At 37.9% G+C, this 21,256-nt stretch overlaps 2 protein-coding genes across 2 annotated transcripts in view; both read left to right on the top strand.

Annotated features, from left to right (window-relative positions):
* The window catches only part of LOC306888613 (protein phosphatase 1 regulatory subunit 37-like), a 41,368-nt gene extending 32,528 nt beyond the window's left edge, over window positions 1-8,840 (top strand). The window contains exons 7-13 of the mRNA XM_079447046.1: window positions 1,431-1,586; window positions 1,689-1,801; window positions 3,552-3,693; window positions 3,838-4,004; window positions 4,400-5,624; window positions 7,038-7,139; window positions 7,254-8,840. Coding sequence (XP_079303172.1) covers window positions 1,431-1,586; window positions 1,689-1,801; window positions 3,552-3,693; window positions 3,838-4,004; window positions 4,400-5,624; window positions 7,038-7,126 — 1,892 coding nt within the window. The 3' untranslated portion in view covers window positions 7,127-7,139; window positions 7,254-8,840. The remainder of the gene's footprint in view (window positions 1-1,430; window positions 1,587-1,688; window positions 1,802-3,551; window positions 3,694-3,837; window positions 4,005-4,399; window positions 5,625-7,037; window positions 7,140-7,253) is intronic.
* Window positions 8,841-11,705: 2,865 nt separating this feature from the next.
* On the top strand, window positions 11,706-21,256 carry LOC306888183 (SH3KBP1-binding protein 1-like). The gene is made up of 18 exons (XM_079446358.1): window positions 11,706-11,890; window positions 12,083-12,136; window positions 12,335-12,380; window positions 12,487-12,560; window positions 12,640-12,698; window positions 12,763-12,843; window positions 13,079-13,228; window positions 14,643-14,733; window positions 14,825-15,015; window positions 15,098-15,213; window positions 15,345-15,432; window positions 15,740-15,856; window positions 16,153-16,323; window positions 17,139-17,294; window positions 17,426-17,522; window positions 17,652-17,836; window positions 18,322-18,448; window positions 20,622-21,256. Exons 1-18 carry the CDS (start codon window positions 11,844-11,846, stop codon window positions 21,184-21,186), a joined length of 2,415 nt encoding a protein of 804 aa, XP_079302484.1. The 5' UTR covers window positions 11,706-11,843; the 3' UTR covers window positions 21,187-21,256.

Genomic DNA, 21,256 nt, shown 5'->3' with positions numbered 1-21,256 from the left:
TGTATTTAGAAGTGTCCTGTTTGTGAATTAAGTTTTTTTTATTCATGTAAGCTATAGCTTCTGACCTCTAAATTAAAACAGGCTCGTGATGTTATTACATCAGTTACTGCTTTGATCAGAAACACAAATATCTTAATGCTATTTGTGTATTTTACTTTCGTTCTTTTACAAGTAGGCCAATAATTTTTTTTAAATCGGCTGATGACTATGTTTACATTTTAAGGCCGGGACACACCAAGCCGACTGTGTGTCAGGCTCATGTTGCCCGATTCATGTTGAATTGGTGTCGGGGGCCGTCGGCGAGAACGAGAACTCTGATTGGATATTCAGTTTAGCTAATGAGTCAGTGCATGAGAATTAAAGCGAAAGTGATGTAAAATAGTAAGCAAGTGCTGCTTTGTTTCGTATAGTTTTCTCATTATCATGCCTTGATATTTTCTTGTGATCTCAACATAAGTTGTTTTCTCGTTATCACGACTTATTTTTTTCATGATGTTGACATACAAGTTGTTAGACTTGGGGTGTTGTGTACTGTATATCCACTTTACTGTATGCGTTTGGGATAGAGAAAGTACCTTCTTCGCGATTGCTGTAATTTATGCAGTATTGTTCATTACTGACCTTTAACTCAAAAATGTCAAATGCTTGAATTAATAGGCCTATGATTATTTTGTGTATCTCTCAGTATCGTTAAGTTCTTGGTAGATGCGTGAGTCATCGCAGTTTCACTACCGCAGTAGCGTTCGGTGTGATAAACTAACTAATTAAAAAAAAAAACAGTGTTGACGTCACTGTATAGTATTCAGTTTGCACCTATATATTTGAAGTAGGTCTACATTATTGTTAGTTAATAAGCAGGGATTATGTTGTGTTTATGTAGGACGCGCTTCAATTACGTATTTCTAATGTACATCTTTGACCCTATTTTTTATCTTTATTGTTAATCATTAAATGTGTATTGACAAGAAATGTTATTTATATATGTAAAAATGTGTATAGGCTTATAACAAATTAGTGATGTTATATAGTGTTGTAATCTTTTGTATTTTCTACATTTCTTTATAGGAAAACATGCACACACACACATTCAAACAGCATCTGTGATGATAAAGCTATTCTTATGTTTGCTTTTATAAAAATCAGTAAAGATTGACAGCAAATAGACATGTTAAGCACAAGGTGGACGTTTGTACAATTATACTAAAAGGCCTTCAGATGACAGACGGCATGGAAGCAGATTTTGTCTGAGTCAAGTCTGAAGTTATAAAAATGCGACTCGAGTCCGAGTCACTAACTCGAGTGCCCATCTCTGATTAGAGGCTTTAAAAATGCATGCATCAGTTACTGCAGTGTAGGCTATGTTAACCATTTCCCAAAATGAAATGTGAAAGAAACAGTTAAAAGGCTATTTATTTCATGCGTGTGTTCAGCCACAGCACTGAAGATGAATATGAACCTCAGAGAGCTGTATTTGGCCGAAAACAAGCTGAACGGTCTGCAGGACTCGGCTCAGTTGGGGAATCTGCTGAAGTTCAACTACAACATCCAGATTCTGGACCTGAGAAACAATCACATACTGGACTCAGGTCTGACCTCAGATCTCCGTGTTGTGGTTATTGGTCTCCTGCTTCAGTAACGCCTGTACTTGTCGTTCAACCCACTGTATTTGCTTTTGCTCGTTTCCTCAGGGTTGGCGTATATATGTGAGGGTCTGAAGGAGCAGAGGAAGGGTTTGGTCACTTTGGTGCTCTGGAACAACCAGCTCACACACAATGGCATGGGATACCTGGCCGCCGCTTTGGTAAACACACACACACACAACTGTGTCACACAAGTTTCCATGAGCAAATCCACATCTTTAGGGCTTATTCAAACCAAGAGCATCACAACAAAGCAAAGCGAATCGCCAACGGATTTTGTCCCAAACCCATTCACACCAACTATCGACACAAATTAGTTTGTAACAAGTGTGTAAACCTGAAAGAAATAGGTGTTACACTTTATTTCCGGTGTTGTTGTTACAGTTTAATTATGTGATTAAGTACTAGGTAATATTAACGACATCAGGTTTTGTTATGCATAATGAACTGTTATTGCTGAAGCAAATACACACAAGATGTAATAAGATTAGACAAAATAGTTGTGTACTACATAACATAAATATAATGAATTAAATGCTTGTAAATAAACTGATCATTTAGTTAGATGAAAACTGTAGTAATGTTGTATTAACGATTAATCAATTAATTGATCGGTACATTTTAATGACAATTGACTGTACAATATCTAGTTCATGATGGGGCTGTATCTCACAATTATTTTTAATAAGTGACTAATTATTTGGATGATTAATCGACTACTCTGGTAAATGTGTCTAATTATTATCAAAGACTATACTAACACATTTACAAACTATTTTTACCAGAAAACACTTTTGTTGTTGTTAATTATGCTGAATAATCGTTTCAGACCTAGTTTAGTAATGGTTTTGCTGTAATAGTAATATTTGTAATATTGTAAATATTACATGACTCTGCATCTGTATCATAAATGTTTTTGGTGAAAAAATTCAAAAATCAACCAACAGGGCAGAAGAAAATGTAACATTTGGTTCATAATAAGTATTATTTTGACTTAAAATCTTTTATTGTGAAAATGTACACTTGCATGGGTCTTTAAACTCGAAATACAACTTTGAACATTATAAATGTTTACTTTCACATTTGATCAATGTAATGCATCCTTGCTGGATAAAAGTAACTGAATAAAGGTATTACTGAAAGTTTTCCAATATCACTCTTTCCACAAAAATATTGGGCAGCACAACCGTGTTCAACATTGATAATAATCAGAAATGTTTCCTGAGCAGTTAATCAGTATATTAGAATAATTTCTGAAGAATCATGTGACACTGTAATGATGCTGAAAATACAGCTTTGATCACAGAAATAAATTACATTTTAACAGATATTTACATATAAAACAGCTATTTTATATGTAAATAATATTTCACAATATTAATGTTTTTACTGTATTTTTAAATAAAAAAATGCAGCCTTGATGAGCTTAAGAGACTTCTTTCAAAAGACCGTAGTGAACAAAACACTAGCCTCTTATGCCTCATTGTATAATGAGCTATAATAGAGCAAATCCACCCCAAACACATGAGAAAGAGATGAGCTCGGCCCCATTCAGTCAGATGCTCATTGAGTAGATTGAGAGGATGCTGTGTGTGTCTGCCAGCTGCTGACCATGCAACGCTCGTGTTTATGTGGGTCCTGCTGTCTTTTTGTTAATTAAGGACGAAACGCACACACATTCTCACAGCCTTGTGTGTAATGCACTGAAGTCCCTGCTGGTCCTCAGAACAGGCTACATGATTTTAAAGCAGTGCCTGAGCCTGTATTCACACACTTCACAGCAGAAGACTATTAGATGCCTTCGTGAAATAATCATAAAATCTCACACTACAGAGTTAATCCACTTTCAGTTTCTTCTTCCACCTCTCTCTGCTTTTACCGATCCATCTCGTTTGCTCTCTGTTGCTGTAGCCTTTCACTCAAAGTTTGGAAACGCTGAACCTTGGTCATAACGCAGTGGGGAACGAAGGAGTGCACAAACTAAAAGACGGACTCATAGCAAACCGGTCCATCCTCAGACTGGGTCTGGCCTCCACCAAACTCTCCTGTGAAGGTGAGATCTGGATCCAAATGTGAAGTTACTGTCATATAAACAATGCATTTGTTTCTTCTAATGCAGATGATGTGGAATTTTAGAGCTCGGCTTATGTTAAGCGTGTGAATGTGTAGATGACCGGTGTGTTTGTTCGTATGATAGGAGCGGTGGCTATCGCAGAATTCATCGCTGATAGTCCGAGGCTCCTCCGGCTGGACATGCGGGAGAATGAAATTAAAACCGGAGGCCTCATGGCTCTCACGCTCTCCTTTAAAGTCAACACATCACTGCTCCGACTCGACCTGGACCGAGAGCCCAAGAAAGAGACGGTGAGTATGACGGAGAGGATTTCGCTTCATATAAGTTCAAACTGCATGTATTGTTCATTCTACTGCTGCAACACTATCATGTCACAACATGGTTTTTTTCGGACATTACTCTCCATTGTCATTAGATTAGTTTCATGATCCTTCTTTATCTCACAACATACAATGTGCGTGTAAATGCAGCCTTGGTGAGCAGAAGAGAATTCTTTCAAAAACATTTAAAAGTCTTACCAACCCCAAACTTTTTAACCCATACTATATATATATATATATATATATATATATATATAGATGGATAAAAAAAATCACTTAATTATATACCACAGTGTTCATTACATGCATCTATGACCTTTTTAGTGCATAACTGCACTCACTGTATCTTTATTTTTTTCTCACAGGTGAAGAGTTTCATTGAGACACAGCGCGCCCTGCTGGCAGACATTCAGAACAGTTGCAAAAGGAACTTCATCCTGGCCAAAGAGAAGGAGGAGACGGAGCAAAAGATGAGGCAGTCTTTTTCAATGGCCGAAATCGCCACGGAGGACCAAACACAGGAGGATGAAGATGCATCTGCTGAGAAAATCGAGGAAGAAAACACCGCAGGTCAGGGAGACGCAACCGATGAGGGAAATGTATCTGACGGCCAAGAGGTCAAAGATCAAAAACCGACACTACAAGTGGACTCGGACTCTGACACTGAGGATGAGGACGCAGCCGAGGAGCCAGAAGCTTCTGCAAACACCACACCTCCCATACCGATCCCTGCAATAAGCGCCTGTAAGGCCGTGGCCTCGACGACGCCTCCACCAGAGTCTCCAGCGGGAATAACGGTGACTGAAGCCAGCGCTGTCCCGGGAGCCCCAGCATCTCCTGGCCGCTGCTTTTCAGTGTCTAGTCCTGGCCGAGGACACAAAATCTTTATGGTAACCCGTGTGGAAAGCCCTCCGGAGCAGCAACAGATGACTGCATCTAACCAAACAGCATCTGATCTCAGCACGTTAACATCACGTGCAGAAACAACACCAGCACCCGTTCAACCGCTTAACGCCTCTTCACTTGCGGATAAGCAGGAGAAAGTGAAGGAGTCTCAAGCTTCACCATCAGAAATCGCACAGGAACCTGCTACGCCATTTGAAAGCCAGAAGGACGCCGTCCTTGCTGATCAGACTCACTTAGAGCAGCAGTTAACTGTAAGTGCAAACACAGAAACATTGCAAAATGTAAGCGAGAAGGACCAGGCGTTCTGTTCTCACACGGAGCACACCCAAACAGAGCCATCAGTTTCAGGACAATCCCGAGATGAGACGCTAAAGCCAAAAGCCGAACCATGTCCAGAACAGCTGCGGGAGGTTCAGCCAGGTGCTAACGGAGAAAAACAAGTGCAGTCTAGTGAGCAGCAACAGGCCTCTCCGCTGCAGGAGGTCACGAGAGGTCATGAACCCCTCGATGAGGAAGACTGCAGTGCTCAGACGGGATCTCCTGACCAGATCTCCACAGAAAAAGCTGAAGGTCATCCCGCTGTGAGTACGGGAGCAGCGCTGCCCAACGGGCTGAAGCCAGAATTTGCCTTTCACCTGCTTGAACCTGAGGGACCCAAACCAGCCAGCTGCATTATGGAGCATGGTGAGTTACGCTGGATTACCACTGATTTTCCACTGCATCATTCCACAATATTGGAGCACATTTATTTGGATTAAATTACATTTGCATTGTTCCTAAAAATCTGTTCTCACCAATTCTGAGAACTATCAGAATCAGAAAGAAGGAATTTGTTTTAGTGTCACAAGCTTCCAGTACACAGAGAAAACAACAACACACAGGCAATAAAAAAATACAATAAATTGTATGTACAGCTGTGCTATAGATGATAGAATAGGAATAGAACAGAATGGGATGCAGGGATGTACTAGTGTTGGGGGTAACAAATAAATATAAGGTTATTGCACATTTAAATTGCACAACGGGGGAACATTTAACTGTTACACTTTATTTCGATAGTCCACTTTAGACATTCTTCTAACAAACTACATGTCTACTAATTCTCATTCATTTGCAACTACATGTCTACTAATTCTCAGAGTAGACTGTTAGGTTAGGGTCAGTAGAATAAATTGACATATACTTGCAAAGTTTCTCATAGTCAGCATGTTGTGGACCCATCAAAATAAAGTGTTAGAAGATATTTAGCAGACAGTCTATTAATACTCTGACTGCTAGTTGCAAAGTTACTTGCTGTTAGTAGAATGTCTAAAGTGAACTATCGAAATAACGTATTACCCATTTAACTGTTCATAAGGTAGATTGCCTGGGGGAAGAAACTGTCCTTGTGCCTGGCTCTCCTGGTATTTGGGGCTCTGAAGCGTCAGCCAGATGGCAAAAGCTCAAAAAGGGAATGGCTTGGATGTGAGGGATCCAGAGTGATTTTCTGAGCCCTTTTCCTCATTCTGGATGTAGACCGGGTGGGCGGGGGAGCACCAATAAGCCTCTCGGCAGACTAGATGACATCATAATATATTTTCTGTAGGGGTGTAGCGGTTCAAGTTACTCACAATTCTGTTTGTATCACGGTTTTACAGTCACTGTTTCGGTACGGTTCGGTATGTGCTATGTTTAGGGAAAAAATGACTTTTCAAATAAAAATAAAGAAATAAGAACAAATAATCTAATTACAAGCAACAGCACAAATAAATACAACAGAGCAAAGATTCAAATAAAATAAACTGTGCTTTTCAGGTTTTTTAAGGTAGGTCTAACACTAGCTTTTAGGTACAGAAATTGAATATAGTAATCAAATGTAAAATAAAATAGCATATTTGACTTCTTAGAGCCCGACGCCCTGACCGATATGGGTTTTTGGGGCCGATGCCAATACCGATATTAGGGAGTAAAAAGCCAGGTATCGATATATCGGCCGATATTCTTTGAATACAGTATATACTCAGACTTAATGAATATAGTGGAAGCACAAAAACACAATTTATATGTGATATGATAGTGGTTTTGAGCATGCAGAAAATGATTGTGTGTGTGTTTCAGTGAGCGTGACAGCAGAGCTGAGCTGTGGGCAGGATTTAGAGGAGCTTCTCCTTGATGCCAGTCTGGACACCAGCAGAGATGCACCGTAATGCTGTAACCAAGGTAATGCAAGGAAATTGCCATGTTTATGAAGGAATTCCTGGAATAATAACATAACCAACCAGACTTACTTAAAAGCACATTAAGTTAAGTTAACCCGTCTTTGTCTCTTCTCAGGATCCACACAATGCAGAGTGAATCAGAAGGGCCGGTTTGTTCTCGCCACACGGCATCCGCTCATATTCCTCGGGTCTCTTTCAGTCTTTCTCATGTCTTTTCCACTAATTTTCCAATCGTTGCATCAGAACACAGAGGACTCATCTTCCCTCCAGTGTCCAACTTTGATTGAAATTAGGAAAATCTCTTCTGCGATTCTAACATTTGCTGTAAAGTTGTATGTTCGCACAGTAACCAAAGACGCACATGCAGAGAAACACACACACGCTAACCGGCGACCTTCTTCTGTTCCTCCCCGTTACGCTGTCGACTGTGGTGCCTTACCGCAGTGCTGCTCTCCGCCACCCCCTGGTGGACTGGAGGTTTTAATGCAGGACAGAGACTAACCGGCTGGAACATGCAAAGACATTTCATTGGTTTTGGCTATCCGATATGATCAAGTGGGCAGACGTTGTTTCGCAAGAGCATCGTTGCGAGTCTCTGTGTGTGTTTGTCATTATTAGTGTCTCGTTAACACAATATAAGACTTGAGATCTGCTTTCCGTTGGTTCCTGCTGCTCAGGAATCGGTCAAAACACCCACTTCTGATCTGAGATCTCACCAGGTTCCCTTCATCAACCAGCACTTCTGAAAGCCTCTGAAACCTGCGTGGAACAATTTAGCGAGTCATATGAATGATTCGGACATCGACGAACGAACGAGCTGTACAATTTTCACTCTCTCTTACTATCTCAAACACTCATTCTGTCTTCCATCGGTAAAACCCTGTCACCGTACGTACCCATCCGAAGACAGGACAAGACACTTTTGCCTTTAAACCTCTTTTCAGCTCTTTATTCTGGCTGCTTGGCTGAATCAGTTTGTATTTATTTTAAACAACCCAAGTCTGTTGTGATTTTTTTTTTTTTTTTTTTTTTTTTTTTTTTTTCTCTCCATGTTCCCCATCATTTTTTAAGCTGTTGTTGTGGGATTTCCCTCTTTGGTGTATATTTTCAGATTCTATAAAGAGCAAATATTAAGTTTAACGTTTTCCTATTTTGATTGGTGGGGGTTTGGGAAAGGGGCGGGGCTCTGTGGATTGATTTATATAAATAGGGCTGGAGCTCTGGGAGAGTATATAATGTAAATCGGGCGTGAAACGAGGCAGAGCACAAGACTTCATGAAGAAAACACTACGCTTGTGTGAAGCTACTGCTGCTGGAGACACTAGAGACTACACTTTACCTCGAGAGAAGTCGCCGTCGTCAGACAAACGTGTGATTCTAGGGCAAACGAGAAGCGAGGCTTGAGCTGATCAGTGTAGTACTTTCCACCATTCCAGACTCTGTGGTTGGTGCTTTTCAGTTTCTCTCTCTCTCTCTTTAGCGTCTGGTTGATGTCGACTCTGCCAGGCTTCAGAGAAGCTTTGCCTCTACATCCAGATTGTCTTTGACCTCGAAATCAACACTTCTGTGCTGCCCCCGAACCCGATGTTTGTAATGCTTTATTTTTAGTCATTTTTAAAATTACCTGTTAAATTAATCAAATTGTACTGGTAAACACGAGATGTGTATGGCTTTTCCCTCTCAAATAAATGCATGTAATGATAAAAACAGCATGTGTGGTTTTTATAAAACAACTTTCCTAATTGCACTTAGGATTTACAGTTATATTTTTGACCTTGATTTAACTCGTTTCCCGGTCTACTGACGTTTATGACATCCACTTTGAACATTACAATGCAAACGATAGCTTTTGTAAACTCTACAATATGTAAATCCACTTTACCAGCTAATTACTCTTTAACGGCAATGCTATAGGCTATATATAGAGCTACAGCAAAAAAGACAAAAATCTAAAGATTGTTTTTCTCATGCATAAGGTCTATAGTTACTTAGGAATTACTTTGGAACAACTTTCAATCAGAAATTGATATGAAATCTCACAACCAATTACAATAAATGGCAACGCATTGATTTAAACATGAAATTTTGAAGTGGATTGACCGAAATAGCATTTTGAAGAAAATTCCCTTTAACTCTCAGAATATTTGTTATTTTGGGAAGAATATAAGAGTAAATTTAGGCCTACGGTTTTAGAGGGGTCTGTGAAGAAAATAGAAGAAGGAATGTCCTTTCATTTGAGGTTAAAGTGAACCATTCTTAATGCAATGTTAGTTCATGAAGGTTGGTTTTAAGTGTTGAGGTTTTCTGGGTTTGCTCAGGTTGAAGCCCCTGGTTTGTATGAAAGCAAGCGGCGCATCAGGTGGTCTGGTATGTTACACACTCTGATGTATGCAAACACTCAAACGACCCTGCCGCAGGAGAGCAATCTGTTTGAGATGATCCGGCTTCTGAGCACAGGACATACAGAGACTGCAACAATACATCAACAACATGTCATGAAAGTTTCATTAAAATGAGCTTCTGTGACGCATTTTAAATCATTGTTTCTTCATTATGTAAAAGCCATTCAGTCACGCTGTACTTTGGGATGTTTGGTGCCGTATAGAAGGGATTTTCAAGGTATTTGACTGTTAGAGCTTATTATAAATCTACTTTGAAGGAGTTTTCCAGTAATCCTCAGTGATTTACATAAGAGCAGAGAGACCTCAGATGTGTAGACCATAGATAGATAGACTGTTTTTCTTTAAAATTCCACAATTCTTCTAATTTTTGCAGTCTCTGTTATTATTTGTGAAATTTACTAGCAGTTGCAGCATTGTTCCTTTTCTTTTAGAGAGAGAGAGGTATAAATAAAAAATTCAAAGCAGTGTATAAAATAGTTTTTTTTTAAGAAACTACTTTTTAAAAATTAAAGAAAGTTTACACTTTTTATTGTAAGGTCCAATTCTCACTAATTACTACTTTTGTCTCAAACTCCTAAATTGCTGCTTATTAATAGTTCGTAAAGCAGTTATTAATTTAAGGTATGGAAGGGACCTAAAATATGGTCATGTAGAATAAGACAAATGCTTTTTAAGTACTAATAAAGAGCCAGTATGCATGCTATTTCAGAATTGGTCCTTAAAAATAGTGTTTAAAAAAAAATTTAAAATGCAGTCACTTGAAATCGAATGGCAATTTCTTATGGAAATGAGAAAATCCTACATTGTTTTATTTCAGTGTAGTCGTAGATCTGTCGTTTCTACATTTTTCTTCATCCACAGTCCTTTGAAAGTCAAAACACTGAAATGAAAAATAAAAAAAATTAAACAAGAATTTTGAAACGGACTTCATCCAGTGATTTCAAGTCAATAATAGATCCAAATCATCCTAATCAAGATTCATCATCCAAAGAAATGCTATGTTTGATGTCCAATACCTACAATATGCATCAAATGGTTATTTGTAAATATATGATTTTTATGAAGTAAGCATAACTTTTTTATTTTAAGATGAACTGGACTGAAGCAGCTTAGGCTTACTTGATTATTCAGCCTGTTTTTTTGTTGTTTTTTAGAAAATCATGTTCAAATGTGAGTAACAATGAGCGTTTATTTGTTCATCTCTCAATCATCACTGTATTGCATTGCATTGTTTTGAGAGTGACGACTGATATTTATATAATTTTACATAAGCATGTTCTGTTATAAAGATCTCATTGGTTTACATTACAAGCATCAGAATTTCATCTCTTTTTGTCCAAATAAGTATCAGCATCTCCACCAAATTGCATATTTTTGCTTAGTTTGGAGTGTTTTTTTTTTATTATATTTTTTATATAATTGTCTAAATGTTTATCAAACTGTTAAATTTCAGTTTTGTGACAATTGCTGTGCATGTTAAGATTTATAGAGTTAAAACGTATGTTCCTGAGATGAATTTTTTATTAATATTGATTTTATAATACATGTTTAAATATATCTCATCAAGTTTAGCATGTGTTTGTATTTTGGATAAATGGATGGCATGTGTTTTTATGTAAGAAATGCCACAAAATGTGCCTTTAAAATGAATTCCAGGAGGAAAGTATTGAAAAACTGTTGCATTTACACTGCTGTGAAGTTTGAAACACTGAGCAAACACAATGCAATAGTCCTTGCGTTAAGTTCTTCGCCCATAACTTTAGCTATGAAATCATTAAGGGAATAAAAACAGGAATGTGATCACAGCTGTTCAGACCATCCTGTATGTGATGATGAGGGATAACACAAAGAGTTAGTGACCGTGTCTTTAAACTGACAGAGTGTGTCTGCCTCCAGAACAGTGTTAGGCAGATCGCTCCAGAGTTTGGTTGCTAAACAGGAAAATGATCTCCCGCCCGCAGTCGATTTTGATATTCTATAAGAATAAGCTCTTTCTAAAATCATATGCATTTCCCCTCAAGGAAATGCATGAAACACACGTCTTCCTTGTAACCTACTTAAACTGAGGAGGACGAGAGCGTGAGGCTTTTTATTATTATTATTATCATGTTATGCTTTTATGAGGTTAGTGTACGGACTTTTATTTTGAAGGTCGGCGCGTCTCCACATCCGCAGGAAGTATTCTGTGACAAGTTTCCGTGCTACGGCTAGTCAAATTAAACCGGTTTTTATGATAAAGTTAATATTAATACCTCCTTCAGAAGACGAACAATTATGAACGATTTGCCTTAAAAGCGAAAATCATGGCGAGGATCGGCGACATCATTCATCTTAACGTCGGAGGCAAAAGGTTTTGTATGAAACTAGCAGCACATCCTGCTCGAAACATACTTTATTAATATTCTCATTTATTACTTTAACAAATGCTCGAAACTTGAATGCAGTAGTGTTTTAGTTTATTTTAGTCTAGTAGACAGTAATAAACCCAAGCGGGTTATAAATACAAATAATGTATTTTATTGTGTGTTTGTGTATAAATCAGGTTCAGTTCCTCCAGACAGACTCTTACATGGGTTCCTGACTCCTTCTTCTCAAGGTTTGTGCTTTTAGAGCAGATACATTTTTTATTCAGCCATATTTGATGTATATATCGAGAATTTAAGTGCTTATAACATACATGAGGTTTAATAATAATAACTGTTATATGATGTGTTTTGGCATTGGTCATATTAGAACATATTTAATAATACAGCAGCTTTTTCTACATAATTACATGTGTTTTTAATACTTGTAGTTTATTAAGTGGACGAATATCATCACTTAAAGATGAGACTGGAGCGGTAAAGTTTATTCTGTTACACACGCTATTAATAATAATAATAATAATACATGACCTGTCTGTAGTATGTGTGTGTGTTAATGTAGCCTGATATTTGTCTTTTTCAGATATTCATTGACAGAGATCCGTCTGTGTTTGCTCCTATTCTCAACTTCCTGCGCACTAAAGAGCTTCACCCCAGGTGCGGCTGTATTTTAGTGAAGTAGATAATTAATAACACCGTGAGATGATGTGTGTAACTGATTCTGTTTCTATGACAGGTCTATAGATGTGCACTTATTAATGCACGAGGCAGAGTTCTATGGGATCACGCCGCTGGGTGAGATTATTATTATTATTCTGATGCCTTTGAGCCTCATCTAATCATGTCTTTACCTCCGCAGTGCGTAAGCTGCAGCTGTGTGATGAGCTGGATCGCTCCTCCTGCGGGAACGTGTTGTTCAATGGCTACCTGCCTCCGCCAGGTACACAACAAACCCTGAGCACAGACACAAAGATCAGCACTGTTTAGAGAGACGGCATGTGAGAGACTCCTCGTGTGAGTCCTCCGTTCTATTCAAGTATTCGGTTTAAAAAAACTAAAAATCCTCGATTGCATTTTGCCCGTGTCGAGTAATCGGCAAAATACCAGAAGCATTCTAATTAATGGACAGATTTCTCGGATTACCAAAATAACAGCCCTAATTGTGTGTGCCACAGTGTATCCGATGAAGCGCAGAAACAGGCACAGTGTGGCAGGACCCCAGTTCATGGGTGGCCGTGCGGGGCCGGTGGAAAGGGCCCCTGTGAGGAGGAGTAACACAATGCCGCCTAACCTGGGCAAAGCTGCCGTAGAGGAGAGAGTGACAGGTCTGCCTTTGTCTATAGTTCCTTTTAGAATTCTATTCTACTCTAATTTACTTTTCCCCATTCAATTCTGTTCCACTCCGATTTTCTCTGCTATTCTACTTCAATGCATTCTGCTTTACTTAATTCTGTTCTATTATATTCTACTCAGATTTACTTTTGGTAGTTTTATTATTTTCTATTATGATCATTTACTTTGGTATGTTCTATTCTATTCGGTTATTTCTATTATATTGCACTCTTATTTACTCTTGATTTATTCTGTTTTGTATTCTATTTTATTCTACTCAGTTCTGCTCTATTCTGTTGTTCTTGGTTCGGTTTATTTCTACACTGCAAAAAATGCTTTTCTTACTTAGATTTGTTGTCTTGTTTCCAGCCAAAATATTGAAAAATTCTTAAATCAAGAAGGATTTTCTAGACAAGTTAAAAAATTGTTGTCTTGTTTCCAGAAAAAAACGTCAGGATTAAGTGAGTTTTTGCTTGAAACAAATTTCAAACAGAAAACAAAATTATTATACTTGTCTAGAAAATCTTTCTTTTAAGAATTGTTCGATATTTTGGCTGGAAACAAGACACAAATCTTAGTAAGAAAAGCATTTTTTGCAGTGTACGGATTCATTCTATTCTATTTTACTCAGTTTTACTATAGTTGATTCTATTCTGATAGTTTCTACTAGGATTCATATAATTTTGTTCTGTTTTACTCTAAGTTGTACTCCTCGTCTGATTTGATCCATTCTATTCAGTTTTGTTCTACTCTTGTTTTATTGTTCTCAGACTGCTTTATACTCATCTCAACTCTGGTTTATTTTATTATGTTTTATCCTACTGTTTTATGTTCTATTTTATTTTACTCACTTCAACTCTAGATGATTTTATTCTGTTTAACTCTAATCGTTGCTACTCTAATTTATTCTATTGTACTCACTAATAATTTCTACTTGATTTGTTTTATTCTATTTTATTTCACTCAGTGGTACTCTACTTGGTTACTAATTTCTTTGATGTCTTCTGTTCTGTTTTATTTATTTTTTTTCAATTCTGTTCTACTCAGTTTATTTCAGTTCAGTTCATTTAAGCTCTGGCTTGTTCTATTCTGTTCTGCTTTACTCAGATCATTTTTACCCTGATTAATTATATTTTACTCTGTTCTACTCTGATTTTTCTATTGTACTGTGGTTTATTCCATTCTATTTTCTTCTATTTTACTCAGTTCTACTTGTTTCTATTCCTGTTCATTTTGTTCGATTTGAATCAATTCTACTAATTTCTTGTCTGGTTTATTCTTTTTCTGTTTTATTTTACGTGGTTTTACTCTAGTTCTCTGGGTGCATCGTTAGTTTACTCCTTCCGTTTTCAGTTTAAAATAGTGATTATTACTAGTTTCTTGAATCACGTGATCTGTGTGGTTTAGGTCTGATCCCTGATCCAGGCATGGTCAGAATCATATGTGGTCATCATAACTGGATTGCTGTGGCTTATGCCCAGTTTGTGGTCTGTTACAGGTAGGGTTCCTCCTTGAATGACACATGTAGTAATGATTTGGATTTACATGCGTGACTCTTTTTAAACGGGGCGCCTGTTTCTTGTGCTCAGGGTTAAAGAGTCGACTGGATGGCAGCAGGTGTTCACCAGCCCTCGGCTGGACTGGGTGATTGACCGAGTGGCTCTTAATGCCAAAGTCATGGGCGGTTCTCTAGGGGACAACGATAAGATGGTTGCCGTCGCATCGGGCACAGAAATCATACTGTGGGCAATCTGTCCCGATGGAAATGGCAATGAAATTGGTAAGCTCTCGTTTCATACAATGCTTTTAGATCTTTCACAAATGTTTGGAAACCAAAGTTGTTGCTTGTTCTGACCCCGCAGGTGTGTTCAGTTTGAATGTGCCGGTAGAGGCTTTGTTCTTCGTTGGAAATCAGCTCATCGCCACCAGCCACACGGGCAAAGTGGGAGTATGGAACGCTGTCACTAAACACTGGCAGGTAACGAGAATCACCGTTTGTGATTAATTTCTGCATTTGTTCCGGTGTCGCATTTTGAATTAAATCAATTTCTTAATATTGAAACAAGTAGAAGTGTTCATTTCCTGATTTCTTCTCCTCTCTTTATGCAGAATCAGGATGTGGTTCCTATCAACAGTTATGACACCGCCGGATCATTCCTCATTTTGGGATGCAATAATGGATCTATTTATTATATAGGTGAAGTGATAATCAGTCAACAATTATCTAATATATTATGTTTTGATTTTGGCCTTTAAAGTTGCAAATAAAAAAGTAGCTTTAAAGTATTTAATTGATGGATAATGGTGTTGCCATACAGTTCTGAAAATATAAACCATTTATTGTTGAAATTCCAGCTGAAATAATAATATTAGTTGCTGTTAATGTTATTTCTAATTGCTTGAGCTGTTATAAAACATTTTTTTGGATACTGTAGAAATTCTTATGCGTTCATGATCATTCAGATCGAGCTGATCACTGACACACTGCATTTCTGTGACATCAGATGTGCAGAAGTTTCCGTTGCGGATGAAGGATAATGATCTATTGGTGACTGAGCTGTATCGAGATCCCAGTGAAGATGCTATTACTGCTCTAAGTGTCTACCTGACGCCCAAAACAAGTAACGCCAGCCTATCATCTCACACAGCCAGACCAGTGTCATAGCACTAAATCATATTCAGTACTAAACTATTAGCACTCCAGTTGATCACACAATTATGAAACCCATTGAGAAAAAGACATACACTTCAGCATATTTTTAAAAAGAGAACTTATTACTGAAAAAATATACTTTGAAAGAATAACTGATGTTTTTAAATTAAACTACTACTGCAGAATGTACTGACAAGCATTTAAAATGCACTTTAATGTGATTTCTATTAAACCCTGTATGCGTGTGCTCTTGTGCTTGTTCAGGTGACAGTGGGAACTGGATCGAGATTGCGTATGGCACTAGTTCAGGCACGGTGCGTGTCATAGTGCAGCATCCAGAGACGGTGGGATCCGGTCCACAGCTCTTCCAGACCTTCTCCGTTCACCGCAGCCCTGTTACCAAGATCATGCTGTCTGAGAAACATCTCATCTCTGGTAAAGAGGGTTTTTTCTTTCTTATACGCATTGCTCATTTATGTGCAGAATATCGTAAGGAACAAAAGTCTGAGATCAATAGTAAAAATGTTTTGCTAAAAAAAGCAAATTTTTTTTTTATTATGTTTAATCAGCGACCTAGAAATATTTCTTCTTCATAAACTGTCATGCTCCTTTATGTGCAGAATATAACAGGGATAAAAAAAAATCAGTGTAAATTATTCATATTGAATTAAGAAACAAGAACATCAGTATTTTTTTAAAATTGCAAAAAAAAACATTTCATACAAACTCTCAAAAAAATCACTAATTTATTTATTGAATAGAAAAACACAAACTTCAGTATTTTTTAAAATTGCAAAACAACAAACAAACATTTTCATACACACTCATGCTCATTTATGTGAGGAATATAGTGGACATCAAAAGTCTGAAATCACTAGTAAAAATATTTTGTAAAAAATAAATAAATACAAAATCAGTGCAATTTATTAATATTGAATTAAAAACAAAAACAGATTTTCTAAAAATTGCAAAAACATTTTGCATTTAGTTCTTATTACATTTAATAAGGATCAAAAGGATGAGATCACTTGTGTAATTGTAATAGGTAATATTTTGCTTTTTTTTTTTTTTTTTTTATTCAGCATAAATCATTAATGCTTAATTGGATAAAAACAGTAACTCTTAACACAGCAAAAACTATTGTTCTTCAACGTTTTTTTTTTTTTTTTTTCTTTTTTTTTTTTTCAAAAATGCTTTATTTCCATATGCAAATGAAAAAAGTAATTAATCAGAAATCTTCCTTGCTATAGTGTGTGCAGACAACAATCACGTCCGTACCTGGACGGTGACGCGTTTCCGAGGCATGATCTCCACTCAGCCTGGCTCCACCCCCCTCACTTCCTTTAAGATCCTCTCATTGGATGATATTGACGGCCATGGAGGCTGTGCTGCTGGCACTGAAATAGGTAAAATGTAATTAGCAGCCTCAAAAATGGCTTAAAATGGCAGTATGAAGAAATGACAGTATTCCTTTAGAATAAAATCACACTTATATTAATTTTCTTGGTTCATGGGCCATAATGTGTTGTGTACGCAGGTCCGTATGGGGAGCGCGATGAGCAGCAGGTGTTTATCCAGCGTGTGGTTCCTGACACTGATAAACTCTACGTAAGGCTCTCCTCCAATGGAAAGAGGTCCGTTTCAAATACAAACAAGACAAACCCCTTGGGGATGAAAACACCCTTGAACAACATGCTGATCAACACAAATATAGGTACTGCACTCTGAGAGAGTGCTAAACTTGGTCTGTGTCTCATCTGAAGGGTGTGTGAGGTGCGTTCGGTGGACGGCACGGCCATCACGGCGTTTGTGGTGCATGAGTGTGAGGGATCCAGCCGCATTGGGTCCAGGCCCCGCCGATACCTCTTCAGTGGACACAGCAACGGCAGCATCCAGATGTGGGACCTCACGACGGCGATGGAGATCGCAGGGAAAGTGGATATCAAAGGTGAGTGTGGAGGAATAAATGAATGTGAAATACGTTATATGTGCAGGAAACATTCACATTTAGTCATTTAGCAGATGCTTTTATCCAAAGCAACTATAGAAGCAATCAAAACAACATAAAAGCAATGATCTGCAAGTGCTTAACAAGTCTCAGTTAGCCTAACGCAGTACACGTAACAGGTTTTTAAAAGATATTTATTATATAATAAATAAAAAGAAAACAATAAAAAAAGAATAGAGCAAGCTAGTTTTAGAGGCCTTTTTTACTTTTGTTAATTGTATAATAAATAAAAAGAAAACGAATAGATAGAATACAAAAACATTAGAGAAGCTAGTTAGTGTCTAAAAGGGGTTTTTAAAGAATAGAATTAGAATAGAGAGTGCTAGAGTTAGTGGGTCAAATAAAGATGGAAGTGATGTGTTTTTAGCCGATTCTTGAAGATGGTTAAGAACTGGATTGAGTTGTTTTGTATTTGTGTGTTAAAGCTCTCGGCGGTCCCACTGAAGAGGAGTTACTGGAGCTTTTGGACCAGTGTGATCTGGCACTGACCCGAACACCAGACATGAGTCCTGCCGCGTCTCTCACACACTCCTCACGCAACTCCATGTGCAGGTACACACACCTCCAGTCCTACACCCTCAAACTAGCCCCTACAAATTCACTCATACAGTAAAGATCTTGCAATCATATAGTCTCAAAACTTAAACACTACACATGTTAACATATTGTAATCATTTAAATATTAACCTATTTTTTTACAGAAATGTGGTCCGTTTTTTTTAATCATCTGAAATGTGCTGCATTCTAAACTTTTTATGATGCATTTATGGTCGAGCACACAAATTTGTACGCGTGCATATGCTACATTAGTTCTAGTATTACGAACTTTACATTGCATTTAGTTTGATGATGGATAGATTGCAGTCAATCAAACATAGAAGTTGGTAAATATAGGTCAACACTAGTTAGTTGTTGGCGAATTAGTAGTCCGTTTCCCATATGCGGGTAATTCAGTTTCACTTTAAATTTGTTTATAATGTATAATGAATGCCTCTATAATTTATACTTCATTTATTTTAAAATTATTCGTTCTCATTCTGTATTCCATTTAAATTTGAAGGATATTTGTGGAGTGAGTGGAACAGTATTTTACAATTACTTCTAAATGTATTGAAATGCAACTTACCTGTTTTTTTTTCTCTTAATAATGCAACTTAAATTCAGTTACAACCTTTTTATTATTATTATTATTATTATTACGGAAATTACAGTACATTGTCATTACAATGTAACACCTAAACCAGACTGACCTGGAAAAGTGGTAGTCTCACTTATAAAACAACAATTTACATCAATTTACATAATATTTTTATACTCAACTTGTTTTGTTTGCACTTTATTTTAAGGTGTCTTTGTTACAGTGATATATTATATATATATATATATATATGATGGCCAAATGGTTTTAAGTCAGTTATTTCTATCTTTTGCTGTAGTGTGTCAATAGGAAATATCAGTTTACATTTCCAGACATTAATTTCATTCATATTCATCACTACACTACTTATAAATCAGGGTTTTTGTGCAGATTAATACCTTGGAAGGTATAGCTGGTTATGTAGTCAATATTTCATATTCTGTTGTCTGACAACAGAAACAATAAAACGTATCAATGAAAAAAGATTTATTGAAAATATAGCACAGAGAGCCAAACAAATCTAATGATAAATAATGAATGTACATTTAGCATGTTCAGAAGAAGTGAGCTGCCCTGTCCTGTGAACATGTAAACCGGTTTGTTGCTCGGTGCAAAGAAAGAGAAGTAATGGGAACCTGTTTTTGTTTTTTTGGAACCAGTTCTTTGAAAAACGTTTGAGCTTTGAAACATGTCTAGTGTTCTTGCTCTATGTTGAGTATGGTTTCACTAAGGCTGGCCACACACTAGAGGATTTTAAGGCCCATTTGCTCCCCCGAACGATTGGGGGTGTGGCCCGATTCGCGTCTCGTCGCAAGCTATTTTTTTTTTGTCCAAAAATCCTCTATTTTGTGGTGTCATTATGATTAATTATCTGCTCCCGATCGAGATGGAACGTCACCAAACTCAAATTGTAAATATCAAACATGTTTGATATCATCCATATTCTTTTGTATACTTTGTTTTTCACTGTGAATCAGAACGCACACCAGGAGAGCCAGCTGACAACGTCCTCTATTTGTTTCTCTAGTCACGTTTGATCACGTGTCACTGTGAAATCATTTCTTCAGTCTTCAAGTGTGCGGTCTGTCTCGAATCATCTAGTGTGCGCGTTCAGAGGATTATACGGCTAGAAATCGGTTGAACGGTCTTCATGTCTGGGGTCTCCCATGGTTTTAAAATCGGTTAAGTGTGCAGCCAGCTTAATAATAAACATACATTTGCATAAAACATCCATATTTGTCCATGCCCATGTTGATTAGAGAATTAAAAACTTAAAGTATTAATTTAAGATACATTTCGAACAGATAAAAATGTGCAATGAGTTAATTCAAGACCATCATGCGATTAATCGCGATTAAATATATATTAGTGATGCCAACCAATTAAAATAAGTACTGAGTATTATTAATTAACAACATGTACTTACTATAGGGTTAGGTTTAGGGGTAGTTGCATGTCATTCTGCATAATTTGCTGTTATTTTTATAGGTGATACAGGTGTAAAATAAAGTGTGACCCTTGTTTTCTCTCCATGTCCTGTAGATGGCAGTATTGCTCATTTATATTGTCTCATGTCTTTCCCCGCAGTCTTCAGTCTCAGTTCAATGAAATTGGTCGAGCTGCTGGTTGTTTTCGGGGCCCGGTTCCTCTGACCGGTAGTCTGCCCCGTCAGGCCCCGCTGGTTCCCCTCAGCAAACCCCGCGAGCCGCTGCACCTCGGCCTCAGCCAGTCGTCTCTGGCCAGCAGCGACGGCCTCGGCTCCATCCGCAGGGGCAGCTTTGTGGAGCGCTGTCAGGAGAGAGCCAAGAGCTCGGACACGGCCGGCCTGGACTCGGGCAGACGCAGTTTAGCCGTGTGCAACGAGCTCGAAGCGCGACTCGGCCTCAGAATGCAGTCGTCATTCTCCACACCTTCATCATCATCCTCATCCGCAGCAGCAGCAGTATCCATGAGAAGACCAGCTTCAACAGCACCAAGTCCTGCTCCTTCACCGCTCAGTCCAGCCAGATCACAAAGGCCCGTGTCTCCAAGACGACCCCTGACCTCTCCAACCAGTGAGAGCCCGTCCAATGAGAATGTACCTGGGCAAGAAAGCCCCGCCTCTTCATCTTCCACCAGCCCCAAACCTCATATGAATGAAACCAGCTTCTGAGAGGAAAGTTAACGCACTGGACACAGGAAGAAACAAATAAAAGGGATTAGATTCAATGTTCTACCCAGCA

This window comes from Barbus barbus, assembly GCF_936440315.1.
Source record: "Barbus barbus genome assembly, chromosome: 22".
Lineage (NCBI taxonomy): Eukaryota > Metazoa > Chordata > Actinopteri > Cypriniformes > Cyprinidae > Barbus > Barbus barbus.
The sequence above is the reverse complement of the archived record's forward strand: the minus strand, read 5'-3'. Positions and strand labels throughout refer to the sequence as shown.